Genomic DNA, 22,396 nt, shown 5'->3' on the forward strand with positions numbered 1-22,396 from the left:
TTTTTACTATAGCTGCATTGGGAAAATGCCAGATAAATATAAAATTCTAAGAGAAAGTACTTTTATGGGATTTAGCACCTACATACCCTGTTTTTGTTATCTGTACTGCATCCACCTAGGTAAAGGAGTTTCCATGTAAGTCTCACTGAATTTACTGAGCTGTAGCCACAAGGTCAACCTTAGAGGCAGGGGAAGGCACACTTAAACCTGGAGGGTGATGGTACCTCCTCAGGGGTACCTTTCTCCTTGCGTGTTTTGTTGTTGTTGTTGTTGGTTGGTTGGTTGGTTTTTTTAGTTCCTTTCAGCAAATAAATTGCCTTCCCCCGCCCCCTCAAGATAATGGATATTAAATGAGCTACAGACCCTGTTTTTTTAGTATTTTTAAACATGTATTTCTTTTGTGGTATACTAGGTTCTTATGTGACTTACTATGTATGGGTTCTGTTGGGAAGTTAATTTGAAATATTTTAAGTTTAAATTTAGAAATGTTCAACCCTGGGTGGATTTCAAAGTTCTGTAGAAATCTCATTTTATGTTTTGAGGATGTGTGGAGGATTGTGTTTAAAATCAAAATGATATTTTAAAGTGTCACATCTATTGCAAACCCACTTCATGCTGTGACCTCTTGGTGCAATGCACAGAGTTTCAACAGGTGAAGGGAATTCAACTGCTCAAGGAAGAGGTGTTGATTCAACAGATGACTCCTCTCTTGAGGCTTGTCTAAACGATATTTTGCTTCAGGATACATTTTAATTAATGTGAGGGGGAAGTGTAACTTTCTAACATAGATAGGAAACACATGCTACTTGTTAATTTTGTTTTATCCTTTGCTAACAAACTTCTTTTAGGTTAAAAATGTCTAGAACAGAAATTATCATCTAATGTACTCCAGTAACTACAGTGTTAGGCAGCGGTGACCCTCATCCTCCTCAGACAAGTAAAAACTTGCATGTTGAAATAAAATCTCAAACATTCGAATGCTTAAATTAATAAAACATCTTTATTGCCTAAAAACATACTAATATTTGTTGCCTGGGTTTAGATTATATATACATCAGTGTCTTCTTTTTGGACAACTTTTAATGTGTGCTTTATATATAATGTCGTGGTTTAACCCCCGCCAGCAGCTAAGCACCACGCAGCTGCTCACTCACTTCCCCCCCACCCAGTGGGATGGGGGAGAAAATCGGGAAAAAGAAGTAAAACTCATGGGTTGAGATAAGAACGGTTTAATAGAACAGAAAAGAAGAAACTAATAATGATAATGATAACACTAATAAAATGACAACAGCAATAATGAAAGGATTGGAATGTACAAATGATGTGCAGTGCAATTGCTCACCACCTGCTGATCGACACCCAGTTAGTCCCCGAGCGGCGATCCCCACTCCCCCCAGTTTATATACTGGGCATGATGTCCCATGGTATGGAATACCCCATTGGCCAGTTTGGGTCAGGTGCCCTGGCTGTGTCCTGTGCCAACTTCTTGTGCTCCTCCAGCCTTCTTGCTGGCTGGGCGTGAGAAGCTGAAAAATCCTTGACTTTAGACTAAACGCTACTCAGCAACAACTGAAAACATCAGTGTGTTATCAACATTCTTCTCATACTGAACTCAAAACATAGCACCGTACCAGCTACTAGGAAGACAGTTAACTCTATCCCAGCTGAAACCAGGACAATATACTAAATAATCTCTTCCTGTATTTGTCAAGGTCTGCAAATTATTTATTGCAGCCTACATTACCCTCCTACTTATTTGCTAAAAGCTAGGATTTTACCACTTGAAGGTTTTGCATCTGTCTGGGATAAATACATTGTGTATTAGCAACATTTTTTGTAATTACAGCAAGTGTCTAATAACAAAGAAGAAGCCCTCCTCCTCCAATATTGCTTTTATTCAGTATGTCCTTGATTAAAATTCAATGTTATGTTAATTTTTTTATTGCTAATGTTCCGTGCTTTTGGGAGAATGAAATATTCCTTAACTTCTTAGTTTAGTTGGCTGATGCAGAAGTTGCTTGGCAGCAGCATCTGTGTTTTCCCATCTCATATAATCTTATGTCGGCCTGGCTCTGACCTTTATATGATGGAACCTAGTGGTAATATACTCATGTGCTTGACTAGCTTTGAAATAAAAATATATGATTGGCAGAGCTGCAGGAAATAATTGGTTCCAAGTAGATGTGAGAAGTGAAAGGATTATTTAAAGGAAAAGAAAGTGATTCAGCTGGTTTATGATGCATATGAAGTCGTCTCAGCTTTTAATTTAACTATTAAGGGATTGAAATAAATTTAAGTCACTATGTGAAAGCATTTTTGAATGAATCATTGTAAAGAAGCTCTCTAAATAACTTTACTGCTTATTGGAAGCTCAAATATTTGAAACATTAATTAGTTCATTTGCTCTTTCAGACCTACTCATAAAATGTGGCTCAGTGGAAAAGCTACTGTAGGGAAGAGAGCATGTGCACTAGATCTTGCTGAAATTTACCTTGAGAACAGTTTATGGTGTTCTTTGAAATAATAAAAAATATGTATACACATTTCCCAGGAAATAATTCTTCAATCAGTTCTTCAGTCAGTTGTTACTGAGGTCAAGATGTGTTTTCTATGTTTTAATTAGATATACACACCAGGACAAGCTCAGTCACTGTATAGATGAGTTCTCAAGTATGCTGTACATGGGGGAAGAAAGAAAGAAAGAACGATTCTCCAGAATTTTGTGTACGGCCCTTAAAATTCTGTAGATCGTGCAGCCGTATTCTGCAATGAATCAATAAAGAGTGAGCCAATCTCTTGCCTTTTAGATTTTCTCATACTCTTAATTTGCCATTCATTTGAATGGCTCTTTACTAATAACACTTCCATGTATGAAATGAAAGCGATGGTGTAGGCAAAGTTAACAGCCAGATAGGCTTCCTTCTTCTTCACAAGCATGGATCGATGACCAAAGATTAGGAGACATTTCACCCATGTTGTCACTGGCTTTGTGCAGAATGTGCTTCCCCACCAAGAGATGGTGGCTGTGCTGCCTCTCTTTGTATAGTTTGAAGCTGAGTCCTGTAAGAAAGTGGTTGTGGATTAGTGTGGTATGGGAGCAACACATAGTTCTTAAAGCTATTGCAATGAACAATTGAGGACTTCTCATAGAGATCTAGTAAGGAAAGAAATATGAGAGAAACTTAATGCCTTTTTGGGAGCATGAGATGCAGAAGATTTTGGTGAAAGCCAGGATGAGTTTGGAAAGAAGTTGATTAAACTCATGTTGGTCTAAAATTAGCATTCTGTTTTTCTCCTAATTAAGATATCTGTGCAGATACTACTCATTCTCTTACCTTTGTATGCGTCACCAGGAGGTCGTTTTGCCATTTATTTCCTTCGCATTCTTTCAGATTGACTAGTTCTGATTCTATTTGATGTATGTTAGAGGAGGGCTTTTTTCCTTTTGGATTCTCTTTCCATTTCTCTTCTATCTGTGTTTAGTACAGGGAATACCTGGTTGCTGGTTCTCCTGCTCATTGGTACCACTGCCATTGATGAGTAGAGTCCTATGTTTTCCCAGTTTCCTGTGCTCATTGCTTTCAGCTTTTGAAAAATTCTGGTTTTGAAGCCAAAGCTCTGCGAGCTTATTTTCTGTGGACTGTGAAAGGGATAGTTTTTGAAAATTATTTTTTTGTGTGCATGGGATGGCAAAATGAGGGATGATCTCGTGCAAATAGCCTCCAATGCTGTATCGTCCTTGTAACGATGCGAATCTATGAGTTTTGTGCCTTATTGCTATGGAAGTGGCATGTCTGATTGAAACTAACTTTAGAACTTATAAGTTGCCAGTTGCTTATTTCCTCTTAGTGATATCCACAGTGTGTTCTCCTCGCTGTCTAGTGCTCAAAATGTAATAAACTCCATTACAAGCAATTATTAATCTGACAAACACGCATTTTGAATGCTCACACTGATCTGGTGCAATGCATCAAATGTATAAAGAGCAATGTAAAGCTGCTGTTTTATTTCAGGTCTTGAAAGGTCAGAGTACACTACTGAGACTTAGAGAAGGGCTTTTACTACCTTTTGGTGACTAAGCCATCACATATCTTGCAGGTTTTTGCAGCCACTGTTTAGTGGCACATTTTCCAACTGCAGCTATATTTTTCTCTTTTCTGTGACAGAAAAGTGAACGTTTACGTAATTAATGCTTCTTTCAAGGCATCCATATAGTACATTTAAAGGAATGAGTTTGCTTAACTGTGTAAATCGCATTGTTGTGTTGTATTAAAAGTATTATGAACAAAATGAGCTAAATGATTTCAGAGGAAAACTATGTGGAAAAATATGTAGCTGCTATATCCAAAGCTATAATTAGGGAATGTTTAAATTATTTTGCTTAACTTTAAAGGTATTTAGGTATTTAACTCATATATGCTTGAATACGTATTTTAAGTTTTTATCTTTCTATGAACTTTGATTTGATTAAACCTCTTACAGCCTGAGACAAATGCTTCAAAACCAAGTATTTGGCAAAAACACGTAGTGATTTGATAATATTTTTATGTATCTGTGTGATTTTAAATATTGTGTAAGGCAAACTGAGACTGTTGAAATAATTTGGTGTTTGGTTTTAAACTGATTTTTGTAACTTGGCAGGGACAGCCTGTTGGAGACTGTGATTTTAATGTTCGACTTGCATGTATAGAGAAAGAGATTATATATCCACGACATGAAAAGATGAAAAATGGTCTTATCGACAAAACACAGGAACCATTCAGTGTTCGAAACAAACCGTTTTTCGACATCTACACTTCAAGAAAGGTAAAGTTTATTTCAGTTGTTTATGTTGTGGTGCTGAAGGCAGCAAAGCAGTGTTGGGTATAGGTTTCCCTCAGCTTTTTTAGCTTCCAGTGAGTTCCTCTGCTAACTGAGTGTTCAGCAATGCTTGGGGGGTGATTGGCAGTTTGGGGTACTCTGAAAAGTGATTTTAGGCTACCCATTCCTTCTGAATTACTATTTTCCCATATTTAAAACCTGTACTTTGGCAAAACCTAATTCTTTAGTTTCGTAATCTTGAGTGATGATATAGAAGTTAGTAGCTTTAGGTCTGAAATGTCTCTGAGCTCAAGGGAATGCCTGAGAGCTATGTTGTTTACACTGTCCTCCTTCATAGGTAAGAATATAATCTTTTTACTTCCAGTCCCCATTTGGCCATAGTATAAGAATCATGAGTTGTGCTTGAACTCCCACTTCATGTTCAGCAGTGGTTACTAAGAGCCCATTCTACTTAACATCTCCACATTTTACTTATTAAAATACTGCCCTAGGTCTTCTGAAGTAATGCATATGACTTGCAAATATATATATGAGTTCCTATCCTTCATTGTGCACTCTTCAGCATAGACATATCCTAACATTCTGTAAAACACTTTTATTCTCTTCTGTGAGTTAAATGGCTTCTGGATAATACTTACTTCTAGAGGAACCCGTTTTTCTCAGCACTGCTGTTAGAAGTAGTCCCGTGTCTCATCAACACACAACAATGAACATCAGATTGCCAGCTTCCATTTGCTTTTGTCATTTCCTTGACCCTGTAGCAGGTGATGAATCTCGCCCCAAGAGGAGCAGTAATTGTACTTTGGCTAACCAAGAGTGCCTGAAAAGTAAATAAGGAGATAAGGCATAAGCTGGACTTTAAAAAAACCTGGCAGAGAGTAGCAGTCTTTGGAAAGTTTAAATCATGAACAATTCTATGAGACGTTTGTGTGGATAAAGCACTATAAATGTTTTGATTGCTTCTCTGTATTTGTGTTGTTGCATTTTTGGGTTGTCTATTTAAGATCAACATTGCAGATTTTGAAGTAAATTTTTCATGGGGGGGGAAAAGGCTGTTTGTCTAGGATACATAACTTTGAGCTTGAAATTAAAAGAAACAAAAAGGAACATGTCTTAAAAATGGTTTCTTACATAAATTTATAGTTTCTTGAAGTGTTCTGAAGTTCCAGGATATTCAACCTCATTTAAAATCACAGGAAGAACATGGTTGGAAGCATTGCTAGAAAAATTTCTAGGTAAAACACATCTGTACACAAATCTCATGCTAGTTAAATCTAATTGCCAGCACATGACTATTGAAATGAGCCCCTGCTTCCCAAAACCTAGGAAATTGAAATTTGAGCTCAACAGTTTTCTTTTTCCTGTCCAAAGGAGATTTCTGAATTGTCCATGTGCATTTCAGTGTATTGGATTTTAACAGTTCTGACTGTGGCGCTTTTTAAAGTCAGCAATGAAATAGATGCTATTTACTGGTCTTTCTCTGTCTATCTGAAAGCTCTGAACATAAACTCTCAAGACATTGACTGTCTTATTACCCAGCAGTAAAGCATCAAATATGTTGGTGAGGAAAAAAAAATTATACACGGCTAAAATTTGTTTCATAGTAGACTTATAATTGCTTTTGGTGCTAGTGCTTGGACAATATTTTTTTATTTTGTGCTTGTCTTTGCCACCAGATTTGATTAACTTGTGAATTATGGAATGAAGCAGTTATCTGGCCAATTTTCTTCATTTCTGTGAAGAATATTCCTGTATACAGCAGTTGGAGATACACACAGAGAGCAGGAGGGGTAGAGTTACTGGCAGTCCAGAGCAAATAGCCAGTGTTATTTTTCTCTTATTTTAATCATTTCAAACATTTATGATTTATCTACTCTGTGCATGTATTAGATCAAATCGGTAGGAAAATAAAGCAAGTAAGAGTAATATCCTGGGTTTTATCAACTCTATGTTTTGAAAGATTATTTCTTTAGCTAGGCCTCTTTTTGTCAGTTAACTTCCCCCCCAGTTAGAGTGAGTAAAAGTTAATGGCTGGTTTGCCCTACAGTTATATAGCACATTTTCTTTTTCTGAGGGTTCCTTTTCCTCTGAGAGTTTTGCTGCTTTTTTCTGAGCGACGAATATACCCTTGGAACAGATGCAATGGTGACTTCCACAGTTTGAGAGAGCAGGACATCTGAAAGTGTGAAGCATGGCTATCTCTTTGTTTTTTGTTATTTATCTCAGGTTTTTAAAAAACAGTATTTGAAGGTATCAGTAAGTCTGCAGTACCAGGTAAAACTGAAAGGACATTGCAACTGCATTTGAGGTTACTGTGTTGCAAATGCAGTTCAGTCAACAAATTCTCACCCTAATGTGTTATTGCCACCTTAAAAACATCTTTGAGACAAGAGTATCTATAAGCTTTTAATTTATTGGGGTATTTGGGTTTGGTGTGTGGTTTTTGGTTTGTTGTTGTTGTTGAGTTGGTTTTTTGGGTTGTTTTTTTTGTTTGATTTTGGGGTGGTTTTTTTAAGTGGTAATCAGGGCAGACTCTAAAGCTTTGTGCATTTTGGGTTTGAAATAACCATAGGTTTTAAAATTTTCTTTTTGTACAATGTATGTTACAGGTTTTAAACAATCCTTGTCCTCATTTGAAGTCACTGTTATCTAGTGTAGCATGTTCATTATACTACTTTTACAACAGAAGACTTCTAATGAGGCTTTAAATCTGATCATTGTTTTCAATAAGCAAGAAATTTTATGTCAATATTTAAGAATTGTTTGTATGCCCTATGATAACTGTAAGGAGTTTTAGGTAGTACTACCAGCATTGATGTAGAGTTTTATCTAAAGCAATATTAGTAAACATATAAGGGAAATCATTGTAGTTTCAAATTATATTTCAAAACTGTATCTGCTCAAAAGAATGGTATTCATAAAAATATATTCTCAAAAGAGTAATATTTAGGCTAAGAATTACTGTTGCTCTTATTTACCTCAAAAATGCATTTTTTGTTTCATTACTTCTCTGAACTTGATGAGTGTGATTCCTGTAACACTTCCGTAGGATAATGAAAGCAGGATTACATCTTCATATTCATCAGAACTTCATGAACAGAATTTTTCATTATATGTGGTCAGAATAAACTATTGTTTTGAAGCATTGCCCTATTCTGAAAGACGACTATCTAAAAATAGTATTGCTTTGCCCAAAAGATCTTTTTTCTATGTTTATTCAGTCATCTCTGCAACTATAGCAACAAATGTACTCATAGCGATGAATACCTCATTATTATAGCTGAAAGAGCAAGCTGGGTTTCCTTTGCATCAATGACAAATGTCTTGACAGGGTTTACCAACTCTGTGTGCAGCACAGCAGGGTCTGCAGGGAGACAAGGAATTCCTTTTAGCTTCTAAGTCTGCTTGTATTCAGATTGACTCACCATACCCATCAATCCATCTTCAGAGATGGTGGCAGCTGAATGGCTGCTAAAGGACTGACAAATGGGACCTGCTTACGCAGATCTTTTCCTTATGTTTAATTAGCTGTTTTTCTTGTTCTTTTCCAAGAACAGCGGGATCCTTTCATCTTTAAAAAGCATCTATCAGGATCCTTCCTTTCTTGACTAGAGGTTCTTAAAGATTTACACCCTTGAGTGGTCCCAGAAAAGCTGTGTGTTTTCTTAAGCGTAGGTTTCTTCTCTACCTCCAGTTCTTGTATTTCACTGACAGAAGATGTAGCTTCTCGGGTCATCCCCAAGGCTTGTTACTTTCAAAGAAAGATCAATGGACATGGCAGTCTTTGGCAGCAGGTAAGACGGATCTCTGATTGCACTAGCATATTCAAGACTGAAGAAGTGGAAAACCCATACCACTGGTCAGAACGTGTTTCATCAAAATTCTTGGAGTATGTCTTGGACTGGTTTTTTTTGAAGCATAGCTGGGTTTTGCTTAGGGTCAAGAAAAGAATCAAGTGTACTTCTGAATTACCACAGCTGGAACCACACATCACATCTTATTTTTGTTTTGAGAAACTTCAATTTCTGAAATGTTTTCCCAAGACGCAGTTTGAACCTCACAAAAGTAAATATTGTAGACTTCTCCCTTCACAGCCTCCCTCCATCATTCCTTTCTATGACCTGAGTTAAGACATAGTGTTCCAAATTGAAAGCTGTCATTGGCCATTCTTCTTATTAACAATAGCATGTGTGAGGAAATGTGTGTTAGCTTGGGTGGATTGTAGGAAGATTACTCAAAAAAAAGGCCAGGAGTCTCAGCACTATATTTGATAGCAGAATAAGTGGCTAAAACTTCTAATTATACTGGGAAAAACTAATGTTGTCCATATAGGTTTAGTTATTTTCAGTGACAATGTGGAAGTAATTACTTGAAAGAGCAGTAAACTTTGTACTGTGTTATATAATATGTCCAATAATGAAATTGTTCTCAGAGTTATGGATTTGGGACTTTAATACCAGAGTTAGAGTACTGGCTGTTTTTTTTCCTAGTCTGAAAATCAATTTACTGTGAGATGAAATGCACTTTTAAAGTACAATTTTAAAGTATGGCAGCATTTATAGTTGTGCCTTGACATTTGTTGTTGGTACTAGATTTTGGAAAGAAGGGCTATATCTTTACAATGTTATATCTTTATAATGTTGTCTTGAAAGTTATCTTAAGATGTTTTAATGGACTTTTGTTTGGTTTTTATAAGACTGAGTTTTGGTGGTGAGAGGAAGAAAAGAAAGGGACAGTCACTTGGGGACGCGTTGTATATTCTCAGAATCTCTCAAAATGTTAGCTTGTTGAATTTTGATATTGATGGAGAAAGCAGTATCACTAAATTTGCCTGCCTGTATAATCAAAGAATCATTAAACATAGTTTACTCTTTTAGTGTTAGCTGGGAACATGTACTCTGTGAGCCATTTTGCCTTTTAATATAACTTCCAAATTCTTATAGAAAGATATTTTTGAGCGATGTTGAATCTTTGCTGTTTGTCATTACACTTGCACGATTGGTCATTTTTGTTGCATAGGTTGCTTTCTTTTCATTTATTAGTGTGCATCAGAATTCAAGGAGATGACAATGTCAGATCTACTAGCTCTCCCACCCATCATATAAGGATAGCAGCAGTCTGTGAAAGAAGCCGTTTTAGGCTTCCTTGATGCTAAAGTATTAAAGACTAGTGAGGTTAGTGCATTATATGCCGCATATCCTTAGCCTTAGATCCTTAGCCTTTTATGTATACAAATATTTTAGGATTTTCAACAAGGACATTGTCTTCGTTATATTAAACAGGAAGTACAGGTACATAGAAATAATTAAACACTTGGAAATGGTGCATGTCTTGGCTTTCACTGCCTAAACCAATCCACAGTTCTTTTGCAAGGCTTTTTGGTGTGGACAGTCCCAGACTGGATGTCATCACTAAAGCCTATTGTCTAGTGAAAATGCTGTCTAGCAGGAGTAGGAAAAAAGTTCCTTTCTGTGCAGTCCGTGATCCCATGGAGAATTGTGCCCATCACTCTCGGTGGAACAATAGGGCTGAAGGTTAAACAATGATACAGGTCAAATGAGCAACCTTTTTCAAATGTTAGCACGCTGTATGTCAATGACTTGTCAGTTCTTAGACTATTATCTGGTTTTAAAATGACAGCTTGTCCTAGTGGGATTAGAATGAAGGTGAGTAATCTCTGCTAGAAGATTAAATGGTCTAGGATCTTCTCGAAAGTTTTCAGTCAAATTTGTGAACTGACAGATGACTTATTTTGTTCTCCTGGTTTATTTGACATTTGGATTTTTATTTTTATTTTTTTCAAACTGCTTTTGTTGTAGCTAGGAAAGGCGGAATGTTTAAAAGTTTGTGCCAATAAATGTACAGCTACTGTTGAGGTGGTTCGTTTTGGAAAATTAAGTGGCTGTGGACCTCTGATGATGAAGGAGATTGTGTAACTACATGACTTGCTGATGTTGGTGTGAAGTATTTCGCAGGCAGCTGAGGCAGCTGTAAGCTAGTATTTGCATGGCCTGAGAAAATGAACCCTGATAAAAGGCAGTATATGTGGATATAGCTCATCCACGTCTGCCAAGAGAGCTGTTAACCCAAAACTAACTGACCACAAAACCCTGTCTTGTGTCGCCAAGTAGGCTATAGACAAAAATGTGGAGAAGGTTTGCAGTCGTGGAACAGAAGACGAAAGAATTCAGTGTGGCAGCAATGGCAGCAGCAGCAGTGTCAAATAATCTCTGCCTAATTATTGGAGATTGTGAATTCCACATCTTGGTGGAGGGGGGATGTTACCATCTGTAGGGTTTTTAATGCCAAAAGACTTGTTTCCTCTGTTTTTTGTTGTTGTTTTTATTTTCTCTGCCTTAAGTAGTAGCTTAATCAGCTTACCTTTCAATCCTGCATTTCCTGACCCAGAGTTGGCAGTCGCTCTTCAGTGACTGGCCTACACCATAGTCCTCACTCCATCTGTTCTTTTCCAGGTTTTTGGCCTGTTTATCATCACATCTCCTTTTAATTATCTTCTAACCCATCTCCCCTCTACCATTTTGTTTCTGTTTACTTTTATTTCTTTACTTCGTATATTTCTTCCTCCCTTCGTCCTGTCCCATCTCCCCCAAAATGGAAAGTCAAATGTTGTAAAAGCAGTACTGCCTTATTCCACTCTTAGATGCTTTTGTGCTGGTGGTTATCTTCACTCAAATCTTCTTTTTGGAGTGCTTTTCTTCCTGTAAATGCAAATAATGGTTGACCTGAGGAACCTAGTAAACAAGTAGTGAATAAGAAGCTGGAATGATGTTACCTTATGCTCATATTAGAACTTGAAATCTTCACTTGGCAGCTGTCCTGTATCCTAGCATGTAGTAGTACTTCAGCCTGATTTCTCAAAATTATTTTACCATGTGAATTTTAAAGGTAAGGACAGCCAACCAGACCAAGTGGAAGCTTTGTAAATTGTAACATGAAATAGATGACCAAACTCGGGCTCTTGAGCTGAATGTAGGTTACTACCACTTAAAATTCAGTGCTTGAACTGGAGCTATTTCATGCAACCAGCTGCAGCACTGGAATGATGTGGATACTGTTCGGTAAACATAATTTCTGGCAGTGGGAGGATGAGGGTAGCAGGGACTTTGTAGGCCAGGGCTGGTGGGGTGTCTAGCTGCCTCTGGGTGTTCCTTTGCTTTCTGTGGGACAGGGAGGCTGCCGTTGCTTGGTTAGATGTGGTTTACACCAGAAGATTTTTCCCCTGTAGTAGGGAAGAAAAATGACTCAGCTATGGCTAATTTTTCAGTCTCCTTGCTCTGGTGGAGTCGCTTGTGGAGACATGTTCATGGGCAAGAATCTGTGTTCATTTCCTAGAGTTAACAAAAGAGGATTAAGCTACTTGCTTTTGATTATTATTATTTGTGATGTTGAAGGTCAAGTATAGTATTTCAGCACAGTATAATTTTGGTTAGGGAAAAGGGGAAATAGTTTTTTGCTTTTGGTTTACGAAATTATTCATACATTAGTTACATTTCACATTTTTTGGAAAATGATCTACTGAAGTTAAAACAAACAGTCTTGAATATTTCCATGAAGGATTATTTTCATAACTAGTGGCCCATGTTAGATATTTCTAGTGTTACAAATTAAATTAATGTAGAATAATTCAGATGTGGAATATATAATTAAATACTGACTTGCCAAACTATAGTGTGGGAAAGAAAACAATGAAACTAGTGGAAAAATAAAGGCATATGGATGAAGCATTATGCTTGGTGCACATGGTAAGTTTAAACGTTGGAACAGTACATATTCAGTTTAGCTTTTAACATTTTAACTTTAGCTTTGAACTTTCTAACATTTTTGTAAATTATTTTTTCTGCATTTTGTGCAATGGAAATAATACACCTTTCTAAGTAGGAAAAATGTCTTTAACAGTGATTTCTACTTTCAGTTTTGTAGTGTATTACCAAAACAGAGGACATGCAGATCTGTTTGGACCTAATTACCGGTTGGTATCCCAGTATAGGCAATTGAATTGGTATATTTGATATCTTCTGAATTGGGTAGAGGACTCAGCTGTGGTGACTAAGTGGGTCACTCCACTCATTAATTGAGGGGCAACTGTTTAATATTGTCCGTCGTGCCATTTCACAGCCTGTCACTTTCCAAACTGCCTTCTGGCAATACAGCTCCGCAGGGAAGCCATCAGCCTTCTCGTATTGGAATGATGTTCAAGAGACATGCGCTTAATTTGGATTAAATGAATAAAAGCACAAAGAAAATTGTAAAGATGGAGGTGAAATTTAAAGCAATTTATTATGATACAAGATTATAGGACATCCCTGCTAGCTCTTTCTTTTCTTGTGATATGGCCAGTTTTGCAAAAAAAACTGTAAAAAATTAATCTTTTTCTTTAAAACCGAGAAATAATAAAATCTTAGCATTTTACTGTTATGGCCTTACAGTGGCAAGTTTTAATTTCAACTTTGTAGCAAATAAAGCCCTCAAGTGCCATTGCATAGCAGAAGAATCAGATGTTTTTGAACATCCAGAATATAATGTTAAATCTTAATTTTTGTGTTAAAATCACTGCATCGGTGCCCAGTGGAATACATTAGCCCAGTTTGAATCAGGCATTGTAACAGTAAATGTATGAAGACTTTATATTCTTGAATATCCATTTTAGGTCTAATTGAATTATTGTATATACAAATTTGTCTTTGTTGATGAGTCTTAGTGGAAATGCTTAATAAAACATGATCCTTAATTATCTGTTTTAATTAAAACAGGCTTGTCCATGTTCTTGACAGCTAGAGACTGGATTATGTTGTAGCAGTTTACATAGGGGCTGGATAACAGATAAACTCTATCAAGCTTGTAACGTTGGAAGATCATTTAGACAACAAACTGAAATGTACTTGGCCCTATTGCACTCAACAATGTTGTTTTTTCCTTTGACGTCAGAAGAACTTTTGAATGTTGTATTTGATCAAACTCAAGAGTATTAGGGAGCTTCTGAACATTAGTGGGAGAATCTTGCTCAGTTGGACATCGGGTAACAGACTTCACTGAGTATCTGCCATCCATTCAGGAATGTCACAGATTGTAGATTTGTAAACAGGTCAAAGAATTTGCTAGTGGCACCTATTAAACCTCCTCCAGCTCCAGCAGGACTCTAGTCTCAGGCAGGTGTGCCCTGCCAGGTAGGACAGCATGGGGAACGTGATATGGACAAAATCCCAATCCCTAAAAGGAAAAACTGAAGGTACCTTGCAGGTTGAAATAGAGAGCTGGCAAGAGCACAGTAAATTAAATGGCCAAGCCATGAAATATATCTTCCTCAGGCAAAATAAATATGAAATACTATTGCTATTTGGCAGAGGCATTCCCTCACAGCCTAGAGGAATCCATGTTTCTCCCATTTTGAAGCTATCACAAAAGTCAATTAAAGTTTCTTGAAGCAGCCTATTTCTCTTACTTGGAAGAAGCATTTGAAAACATCGTAGTTAATTGATGTCAATTTCTCAATTGTGTTTTTGAGAAGAGATTGACAGTGAGAAATGCCTAATGCTTATTTTGAATTCAGGAATGCAGATGTGCTGTCAAATTAAGCATTAACACACGTAGTGCTCATGTTATTCTTGGGTATTGTTTTGAATATATTAAGTACATGACCTTTGGAGTTGTTCATTCAGAATGAGCAAACTGGTGATAGCTCAGTGGGACTCTTACTGCGGCGTGCTCTACATTTTTCTAGAATGTCTCTATCCAAATAATTAAGGAACATGGCATATAGCTAGTGTTAGTAGCATCTTTAAAGAGTGCAGTTAATGAATTAGCTACAAAACCAAAAAGAGATTAAAAAAACCAAAAATAGAACCATCAAACTTTATTCTCCGCCACTTACACAATATATTTTATTGTTGTTCACTATAGCATTTTTTCCCTTGTGGCTGGGTAATGAAATCAAGCTAGTGCAGTTCTTCCATCTTCTCAGTATTGGAGATTGCATCACATCACAGGCTACAGTAACTTTCAGCTAATCATATATCTGGAAGTGGCTTTTCTTTAAGTCTTTTAGAGGGGTAGTAGAAAAGATTTAAGAAGCAGGTTTCAGAAGATGATATATATAATTTCTCTTGCTTTAAGTTCTCTGTGAAAAAAAGCAGACTGTAACACTCCCTTGTGAAACTGGCAGCAGTTCTAGTAGGAACTGGGAAAGCTCTGAGAGTCCAGTGTGTGGAATAACGTGCTTTTTTCAGAGGTGCTTCAATCATGACGTGAAACAGGTTGCAGATAGAAGGAATGACTCTCTTTGGCTTTCTTGCTTGGAGTTGTTGCTCGTTCCCCATCACATGAGTATAAGCAGGAATTTCTATTGCCTTCCTGTTGGATAGACTCTGATAAAGACTTTTCTGCAGAATTGTTCTAAAAGACAATCAATGAAGAGTGGTGTCATGAGTTAGAATGCTACTGCCCAGGCACTAGTACTTTGGGTCCTTGTCAGTCATTGGCTATGAAATTATATGGGCAAATGGTTGAGGAAGAAACTGTACAGTAGTTATGGTTCTTTGAATTATGATGATATTTATGGTCTATGGCCTACTAGCATCAAGTCTTCAGAATACTTGGCTTTTACATCAAGACATCAAGGAGTCTAGGAGCCTTGCACATCATGCTCTTAGCCAGAAGGCAGAACACTTGGAGCTGAAGTACAGACCGCAAGTTACACTAGTAGCAGTCTGAATCTGCATCCTTTCAGCTTCATCTGCTTAGAACGCAAGAGAGCCATCAAATGAGAACATATTTATAATACGCTTGAGAGGGCTGTTGTAGCTGTGATGTAAATAAATGTTTCTTTCAATGCTCCTGCTGAGTTTCTAACTACTTTTAGACCAGAGGAGAGTGCATAGGTGCCGGAGCAAACCCAGGTAGAATTAGGTCACCTTCCTTCCTCTCTGTGCATGCACCTGTCTGTTGCCATTTCATGTTATTTCAGCCCTGCTGCTCCCGCTGTTATTAGTGCAGAGCTCGTGGAGGTTCAGTGGAGGTGCACGGGTGAGCTCCTGTCCTGCTGCAAGAGCTGTGAATGGGCTGTACGTGGGAGAGGTGACCCATGGTAAAGCTGGCCACCCGCAAAGTGCTGTGAAATACTAGGAAGTGAGCCTACTGCGAAAAAGTTTCTTCTTGCCATTATCTGTAATTAGAACAAGTGGGAGACTGTCAGTAAACATCTTTTTGTGGAATATGAATTTCAGGTTCATTGTCTTCTAACAGTGTTTTGCTACATGAGCCTTTAGTTAGGGCCATATGTACTTGAATACCATGAGTTATGTTTTAAAGGGTGAAACAGTGTATTCCGTACAGGAATGCTTGGTAAAGGTGGTGAAGGAGTGTAGAAAGGAAGCTACGCATATTTCTCTTGCAAAAAAATTTTTGTTACTAGAGACTTGTCAATCTGTGAAGCTAAATTCAGTATTACTAAACGTGCCTTTGGTCAAGCTTTAAAATGAGAAAAGCCCACCTTGCATGTTCGCTTTTTTGGGCTACAAATTTCCTATCTTTAGCAGGTGTTTTTGTGCTGGATTCTGGTCTAGTGTGTTTAAAATTACTAGGGTAGCTCCCTCATGGAATTCTTAAAACGTACTTAGTGACCAGTTGTATCCACTGTGCTTTTGTTGTGGCTGTTGGCTATTCCTACACCTAACAGATGGCACTTGCTTAAACTGACAAGCTGTGGGATAGCCGAGCATTACTAATAAAACCTATCACATGTTAAACTTGACCTGACATTAATCAAGTTTTGAATGCTACAAATGATTCATGGATAATAATTAGTCTCTTGATCATATTAGTGAACATCAGTCTCACATTGCTGCCATTATCTGCTTTTATTCTTATAGGGAACAAATCCATTGCAGTAATTAGGTGTTTTTAATGTCTTTTGAGCCAAAATGTTCTGTATGATTAACTTGGCAAAGAGGTTATTCTTAGTCTTTCAGTATGATTGGTTTCAGAGCTTCTAGTAAATTAACAAACTGAAAAGCTTTCTGTAAAATAGTATTTTATAAAAAGTATGTATTTTTTTAATTTTATCAACTGAGAAAATTCCCATGTGTCTTTATGCAGTCATTTGGTATAATTTCATCACAGTATGATTCAGCTGTTGCCACAGATGACACAGTTCAAAATAGTGGTGAATTTGTTAAACAGATGAACCTTTGGAGTTTACTTTTACTATTCTTGTTTAGTACTGAGTTATAGGTTAACATCAAGTGCTTTCGAGATACATGTATTCATACAGACAAAATAATGTTTGCAGCTTTTCTCTGTTTATATCTTGAATTAGCATCTTGAGTGGATGGCTGTGGGAAAGCTAGGATTTGAGCTTTAAGCATAAATTGTTTTAAAGGATTTTCATCCAAGTTGAATTATACACTGATTTTACAGCCCAAGAGCATCAAATTTCTTTTTAAGTAATGAGCAAGTGAGAAGTTTATACTTTGTGTTCTTACGCAGTTAGGGCAAAGTAGATAATTTCACTGGTTTACTGAAAATGTGGCAGTTATTCTTCAGTATGTGTTGGTTCTTAATTAGCGTATAAAACTTCTTTAAATAGTTACTTCTTAGGGAGTTCAGTTTTTAATTTATTTTCTACAGTTTTTGATCTTGCTCTTCCTTTATGCATATTTTAGACTGTTAGCATGGGCCAGGAAATATTTTGTAACTTCATGATTTTTTTTAGTGTATTAGCTTAAGAATACTTAGTATGAGCTGTGGTTTTCTGACTGTACTCTCAGTTATCATGCTGCATTTCCTTTCTTGCCTTTTTGTTGCTGGTTTCCCAGCAAACAAAAATTCCAAATCTTTAAGATAAATATAGCCAAATACAATGAATAATTGAGGATGCATTGTAGAATTGGACTTTACCCTGCTGTAAAGATACACTTCAACTGATACTGTTTTTACCTCATTTATTTGACATAAGGTAGCATATCATATTTTGATTAGGAAATTAGAATAATGCAAAGGAAACAGGGTCATGTTAAATTATTGAAGATCTACTATTCAACATTTTTGTAGCTGATTTGGAGGAAAAACATGAAATCATATAAATGAGAGATGGATTACTTGTGTTTTTGTAAGGGAACTAAATGTTAATGTTGAAATGCTAGTTACAGCTTTTGGAATCACAGGGTGCAAGCAGAACTATTTACTGGCATGGCCACATGTGAAGTCACACTCCTGAGACCATGGGCTTTGATTTCAGGACCTTCACAGTTACTTGGAAGGAGCCACTTTGAGTCAAGCAGCCAGTTGTAATGAGCCATTGGCTGGTGAAATACTTTGGCAAGTGCTCATGTATCCAGAGATCTCCTTGAAAGGAGACTCCCGTGGAGGAGAACAAGGCAGTGCATTTTTTCTTGCTGCTATGGCCCTTCTGGAATATTCTTTCTAGTCTAGTTGGGATGGTTTCAGTTGATGAAGAAAATTGTGAGTTTAGAGGAGACATTATTAAAATATTTGAAGAGTTACATCTGCTTCCTTGTGAAATGTTTGAAATGTGAAGCTTGTTTCTTTGCTCAAAAACACGCTAACGGATGTCTTGGTCAGTGTCTAAATAGAGGAACAGGGAAGAAAAGTTGAAGGAAGAAAAAAACTGCTGAGAAATAGGCATTAATTTTTTAATTCCACACGCAATACTTCATTGGAACAACTTAACAAAGATTGTTGTTCTCTATCACAGCATGCTGTAACTTGAGACTGCACAGTTTTCCAAAAAATTACTTGGCGCTTGAGCATATCACTTGAAGAGGAACTTAAATATGCGTGAGAGGAGAGGGTTTCATCCTCATAGCTTTCTGAAAGTTAGTCTGAACTGGTGATCCAGGTGATGTCTGGTTTTGGGCAGGGAAGGAAGGAAGCGGTGGAATTGCTAGAGGTATGTCTTTGATCCTCTCCCATCTCCCCCCAAACTGTTAATTTACACTAGATTTGTTTCGGTCAGCTGTTTTACTTCAAATGCTAAGGCTAGGTGAGGTGAACGGTATCCTGAGTATGAACAAGGTAAAAGTCTGAGTGGATTCAGTTTGAGGGTTTCAGGTTTTTTTTTTTCTTTCTTTTTTTTTTCCATTTTTCAGAAGGTGTGTGCTCCCTTTAATTCCCCAAACCATGTGTTCCCCAGAGTCACTGAAGACTGTTCTGAAAGTTTTACCATGTATTTGTAGTAATTTCAGTCAACGAACCAAAATCAAAAATTCTTGTAACACTTTATTTTGGGCTCTATTTCTCTTGAAATGCAAATTAGCCAACTTTTATTTGTGGAAAGTTTGAGATTTTGAGTTTTATTTTTAAATGATATATGAAACTCCGCCCCCCACCCCAGTATGTAGTTTCTCACATGCTATTTGATGCCTTTTTGCTTTGAGACTGAAAGCAGCTGTTTAGTTCTTGATACCTTCTCTGCTTTTAGAAACAAAACAAACCAAAAAAGAAATGATGCTGCAGGACAGGGGAAACTGGAAAGATTCTGGGGAGAAGGAAGGAGCAGAGAACACAACCGTAGCTTAGAAGGACCAGCTTCCTTCAGCTGACATCAAGCTGTGTTTGATAATATTTTCAAGCATTGCACAGTACCCTGTGGATCATCTCGAAGGAAGCTTATACCCCACCAACAGCATGTTTTACTCTTTTCCAGGAGGCTTCCTTTTCAAAATGTAATGTTTGAAAGCTGGGAGTTTAGAATGTTAATAGTTTGGATGATGGCTCCATCGCTGCCTGTTACTGATTCACTGATTTTGGGAAGTGTGATAGTTGGGATGAATCTGATCCAGACTAATTTTGCATTATTTTAACTTAACTGATCTTAACATAAGAAGTCAATTCTGTAGGATTTCTGATGTCATTCAAAAACAGTATTTTGGAAGATATTATGTATTAGATTATTCTCAATATATTTTTCTTCTACCCATAACAAGGGAGATCCAGATTTCAGTTCTGATTTTTAAGCAAAATAGTTTTGTTAAGCAGGGTTTTGGGTTTATTGGTTTTGTTTTTATTTAAACTTAAATTCAGGGAGGCTACCCAATAGAAATACTGGTTTTATTACACAGGTCTTCAGCTGGATTTGTGATTCTCTCTTTTTTCAGAGACTTCAGTATGTAATAATAGAGATTAATTTTTTTATCTTGTGGGTTAGCAAACATATGATGAAAATCCTTCTCTTAGTAGCAGACACATTAAATTCAGGTATGTTTTATTGAATGTTGTTAAACCACTGTACATTTGAAAGCATTTGTACCTCCCACTTTGGTTGTAAAACTTTTTCTGGGGTGTCTTAAATATATCAGCAACCAGTGTTAAAGTAAATAATTTTTATATTGAACTTCGATAATTAAGGTCTCATGAAAGAGTGTATACTGAGATGAGACAGGGCTATTGAGGAGATTGTCATGTAAATACAGAAAAACACAGAAACTGGCAAGCAAGATGAAACAAATTCATGTAAAAATAAACCAGGAGTGATATCCTGTTTTAAAAACAGAACAGTCCATCTCTAAAAGAGAAGTGGAAGGAGAGGAGCCAGAATAATTGTTTGCTTTTAAAACAGGTGGTTATTGGTGCTGGGAACTTCTGAATCTTTTTCAGAAGACTGTATAATAAGTTTAAAGAATCTGCAGTACCTGTACAGAGATTTATGAGCTTATGTCTGTAAAACTTGACAGTTGCCAGGATGTGAGAATTACTTTGTAGTCTGATGGTGACGGCTGCCATCATCAGAGGAAGGGATGGTCCTTTAAGTTGGGCTGAAACCTGAGCCAGTGAAGGTGTTGGCTCTGTGAAGTTAGGAATGACAGTATGCTCATGTCTGAAGGTGTTTTACATTCTAGTTAACTGACAATTCAATTGGTAATTTGTTTGTTACTAATATTTTTGAGTAAAGTATGTTCCCTTTCACAGTTTTTTGCTGTGGAGTGAACAGGTAGATGATCAGTAATTTGAAGGTGGCTCTGAAAAACTGCTTAGGGACTGGTGCAGGCAGAGTTGCTCTAGCTTGACTTAAAACCGAATGAAGCGTATAGCAGTTCTGAAATTGAAAAAGCAAGGAAAATGGAAATATATTTATCTTGTATTATAAAATTCAAAGGGATTTTTTTCTGTGTCTCCATGTATTTCAGTAGGCTAACAAGCACTATCAGTTTTGAATCAGAAATATGGACAAAATGGTTAGGAATATTTGCGTGTTGTGACACAGCAGATTGATAATAGTTGTGTGCAAGGACCTTAGCCAAATTATTTTGTAGAAAGTCAGTATGACTTTGCAGACTCATTATTATGTTTTGGAATCTACATAACTCTCACAGCATGTTGTGTTTCCATGGGAGTTTTTTTGTAAGGGAAAGAAAAAGGCACAGTAGTACCTACTGGACTTTTTTTTATGAACATCTGAAAACTTGTCAGAATCATGTGGCTTGCCTCAGAATTATAGAAACATTAATAAAAACCTACTAGCGTTATGTGGAATCTGTATGCACCGAAATTTTCTTCTCTTCCTGCTGGAGGAGCCAAGTGATTTCTTTATCAATAAGTATAGTGTGGTTTTTCAATTATCCACTCAATAACTGCTGACTGGTTCAGTGTTCTAGCAAAATCAGCTTCAGCAGGTTATTAGTGCTGCTTTGGTGACATCCTCATCTCAGTGGTTAAAGAGCAAGGAGAAATTCTGTTACTCGTCTTACAGCTCCATTCACTCCATGCAATTATACCATTCTTTTCATTAGAGGAATATTATTAGATGTAGCAATAATTTTTTTAATTGGATTTAGTTATAAAGTAAGAAAATGAAAGTTTTAAATAATACACTATAGTATGAGTATATGGTTTATTGCAATATTCAGGGGGAAGCAGGAAGCTGCAAGAAGTGAACGAAGGGGTTCACAGGTGGAAATAGATGCCATGAGGCTACAAGGAGTAGCATGCCAGAAGAATTGGCTTGCATGCTTCATTTACCCATCTTTTATAAAATGTCATTGAGATGCATTGCATTTTATCTGATCCCTGGCAGTCATCCCAGCCAAGCAGGTGTGCCATTTATCATGGTGCTGATTAAAAAAGACTGTACTGTTCAAGTTAATTAGAAATTTTAACATGTGTGGAAAGTTGAACATCGTTTTTTAAAAGATGAACCATGATATCTGCGTTTTAAGTTCATAAACCTAAAAACCTTGTATCAACTATTTTTTTAGTGTCAAAAATACTTGCTTATATGTCAAATGTTCGTTTTCTGCTCATTCTTGTGTCATTCCAAACTTTCTGCAATATTCAATGGGTATATATTCTGCTGTTCGCAGGCAGCCTCTAAATAGTTTAATTCTCAAGAAAATATGTATGGGAAGAAGCTCAGAGAAAATTTCCATTCCCTCCTTCCCACTTCCCTCTCCCCCTCCCCCAAATTGCTAATCCTTTCTAGTTAAAATTCGTTTCTAGAGTGTGATCAAATACTTGTAGTTGACCTAATGAGAATGAAAGCAGCATAACTGAGAATGAAAGCAGAATAACGGGGAGTACAAAGAGGTTTAGTTATCTGTTGAGG

At 36.9% G+C, this 22,396-nt stretch overlaps 1 protein-coding gene across 2 annotated transcripts in view; it reads left to right on the forward strand.

Moving 5' to 3' along the window:
- RNGTT (RNA guanylyltransferase and 5'-phosphatase) overlaps positions 1-22,396 on the forward strand; it is a 188,769-nt gene that overhangs the window by 69,191 nt on the left and 97,182 nt on the right. For both annotated transcript variants that reach the window (XM_030001580.1, XM_030001588.2), the window contains exon 11: positions 4,642-4,806. In XM_030001580.1, coding sequence (XP_029857440.1) covers positions 4,642-4,806 — 165 coding nt within the window. The remainder of the gene's footprint in view (positions 1-4,641; positions 4,807-22,396) is intronic.

This window comes from Aquila chrysaetos, chromosome 2, assembly GCF_900496995.4.
Source record: "Aquila chrysaetos chrysaetos chromosome 2, bAquChr1.4, whole genome shotgun sequence".
In the NCBI taxonomy this organism is placed as follows: Eukaryota; Metazoa; Chordata; class Aves; order Accipitriformes; family Accipitridae; genus Aquila; species Aquila chrysaetos.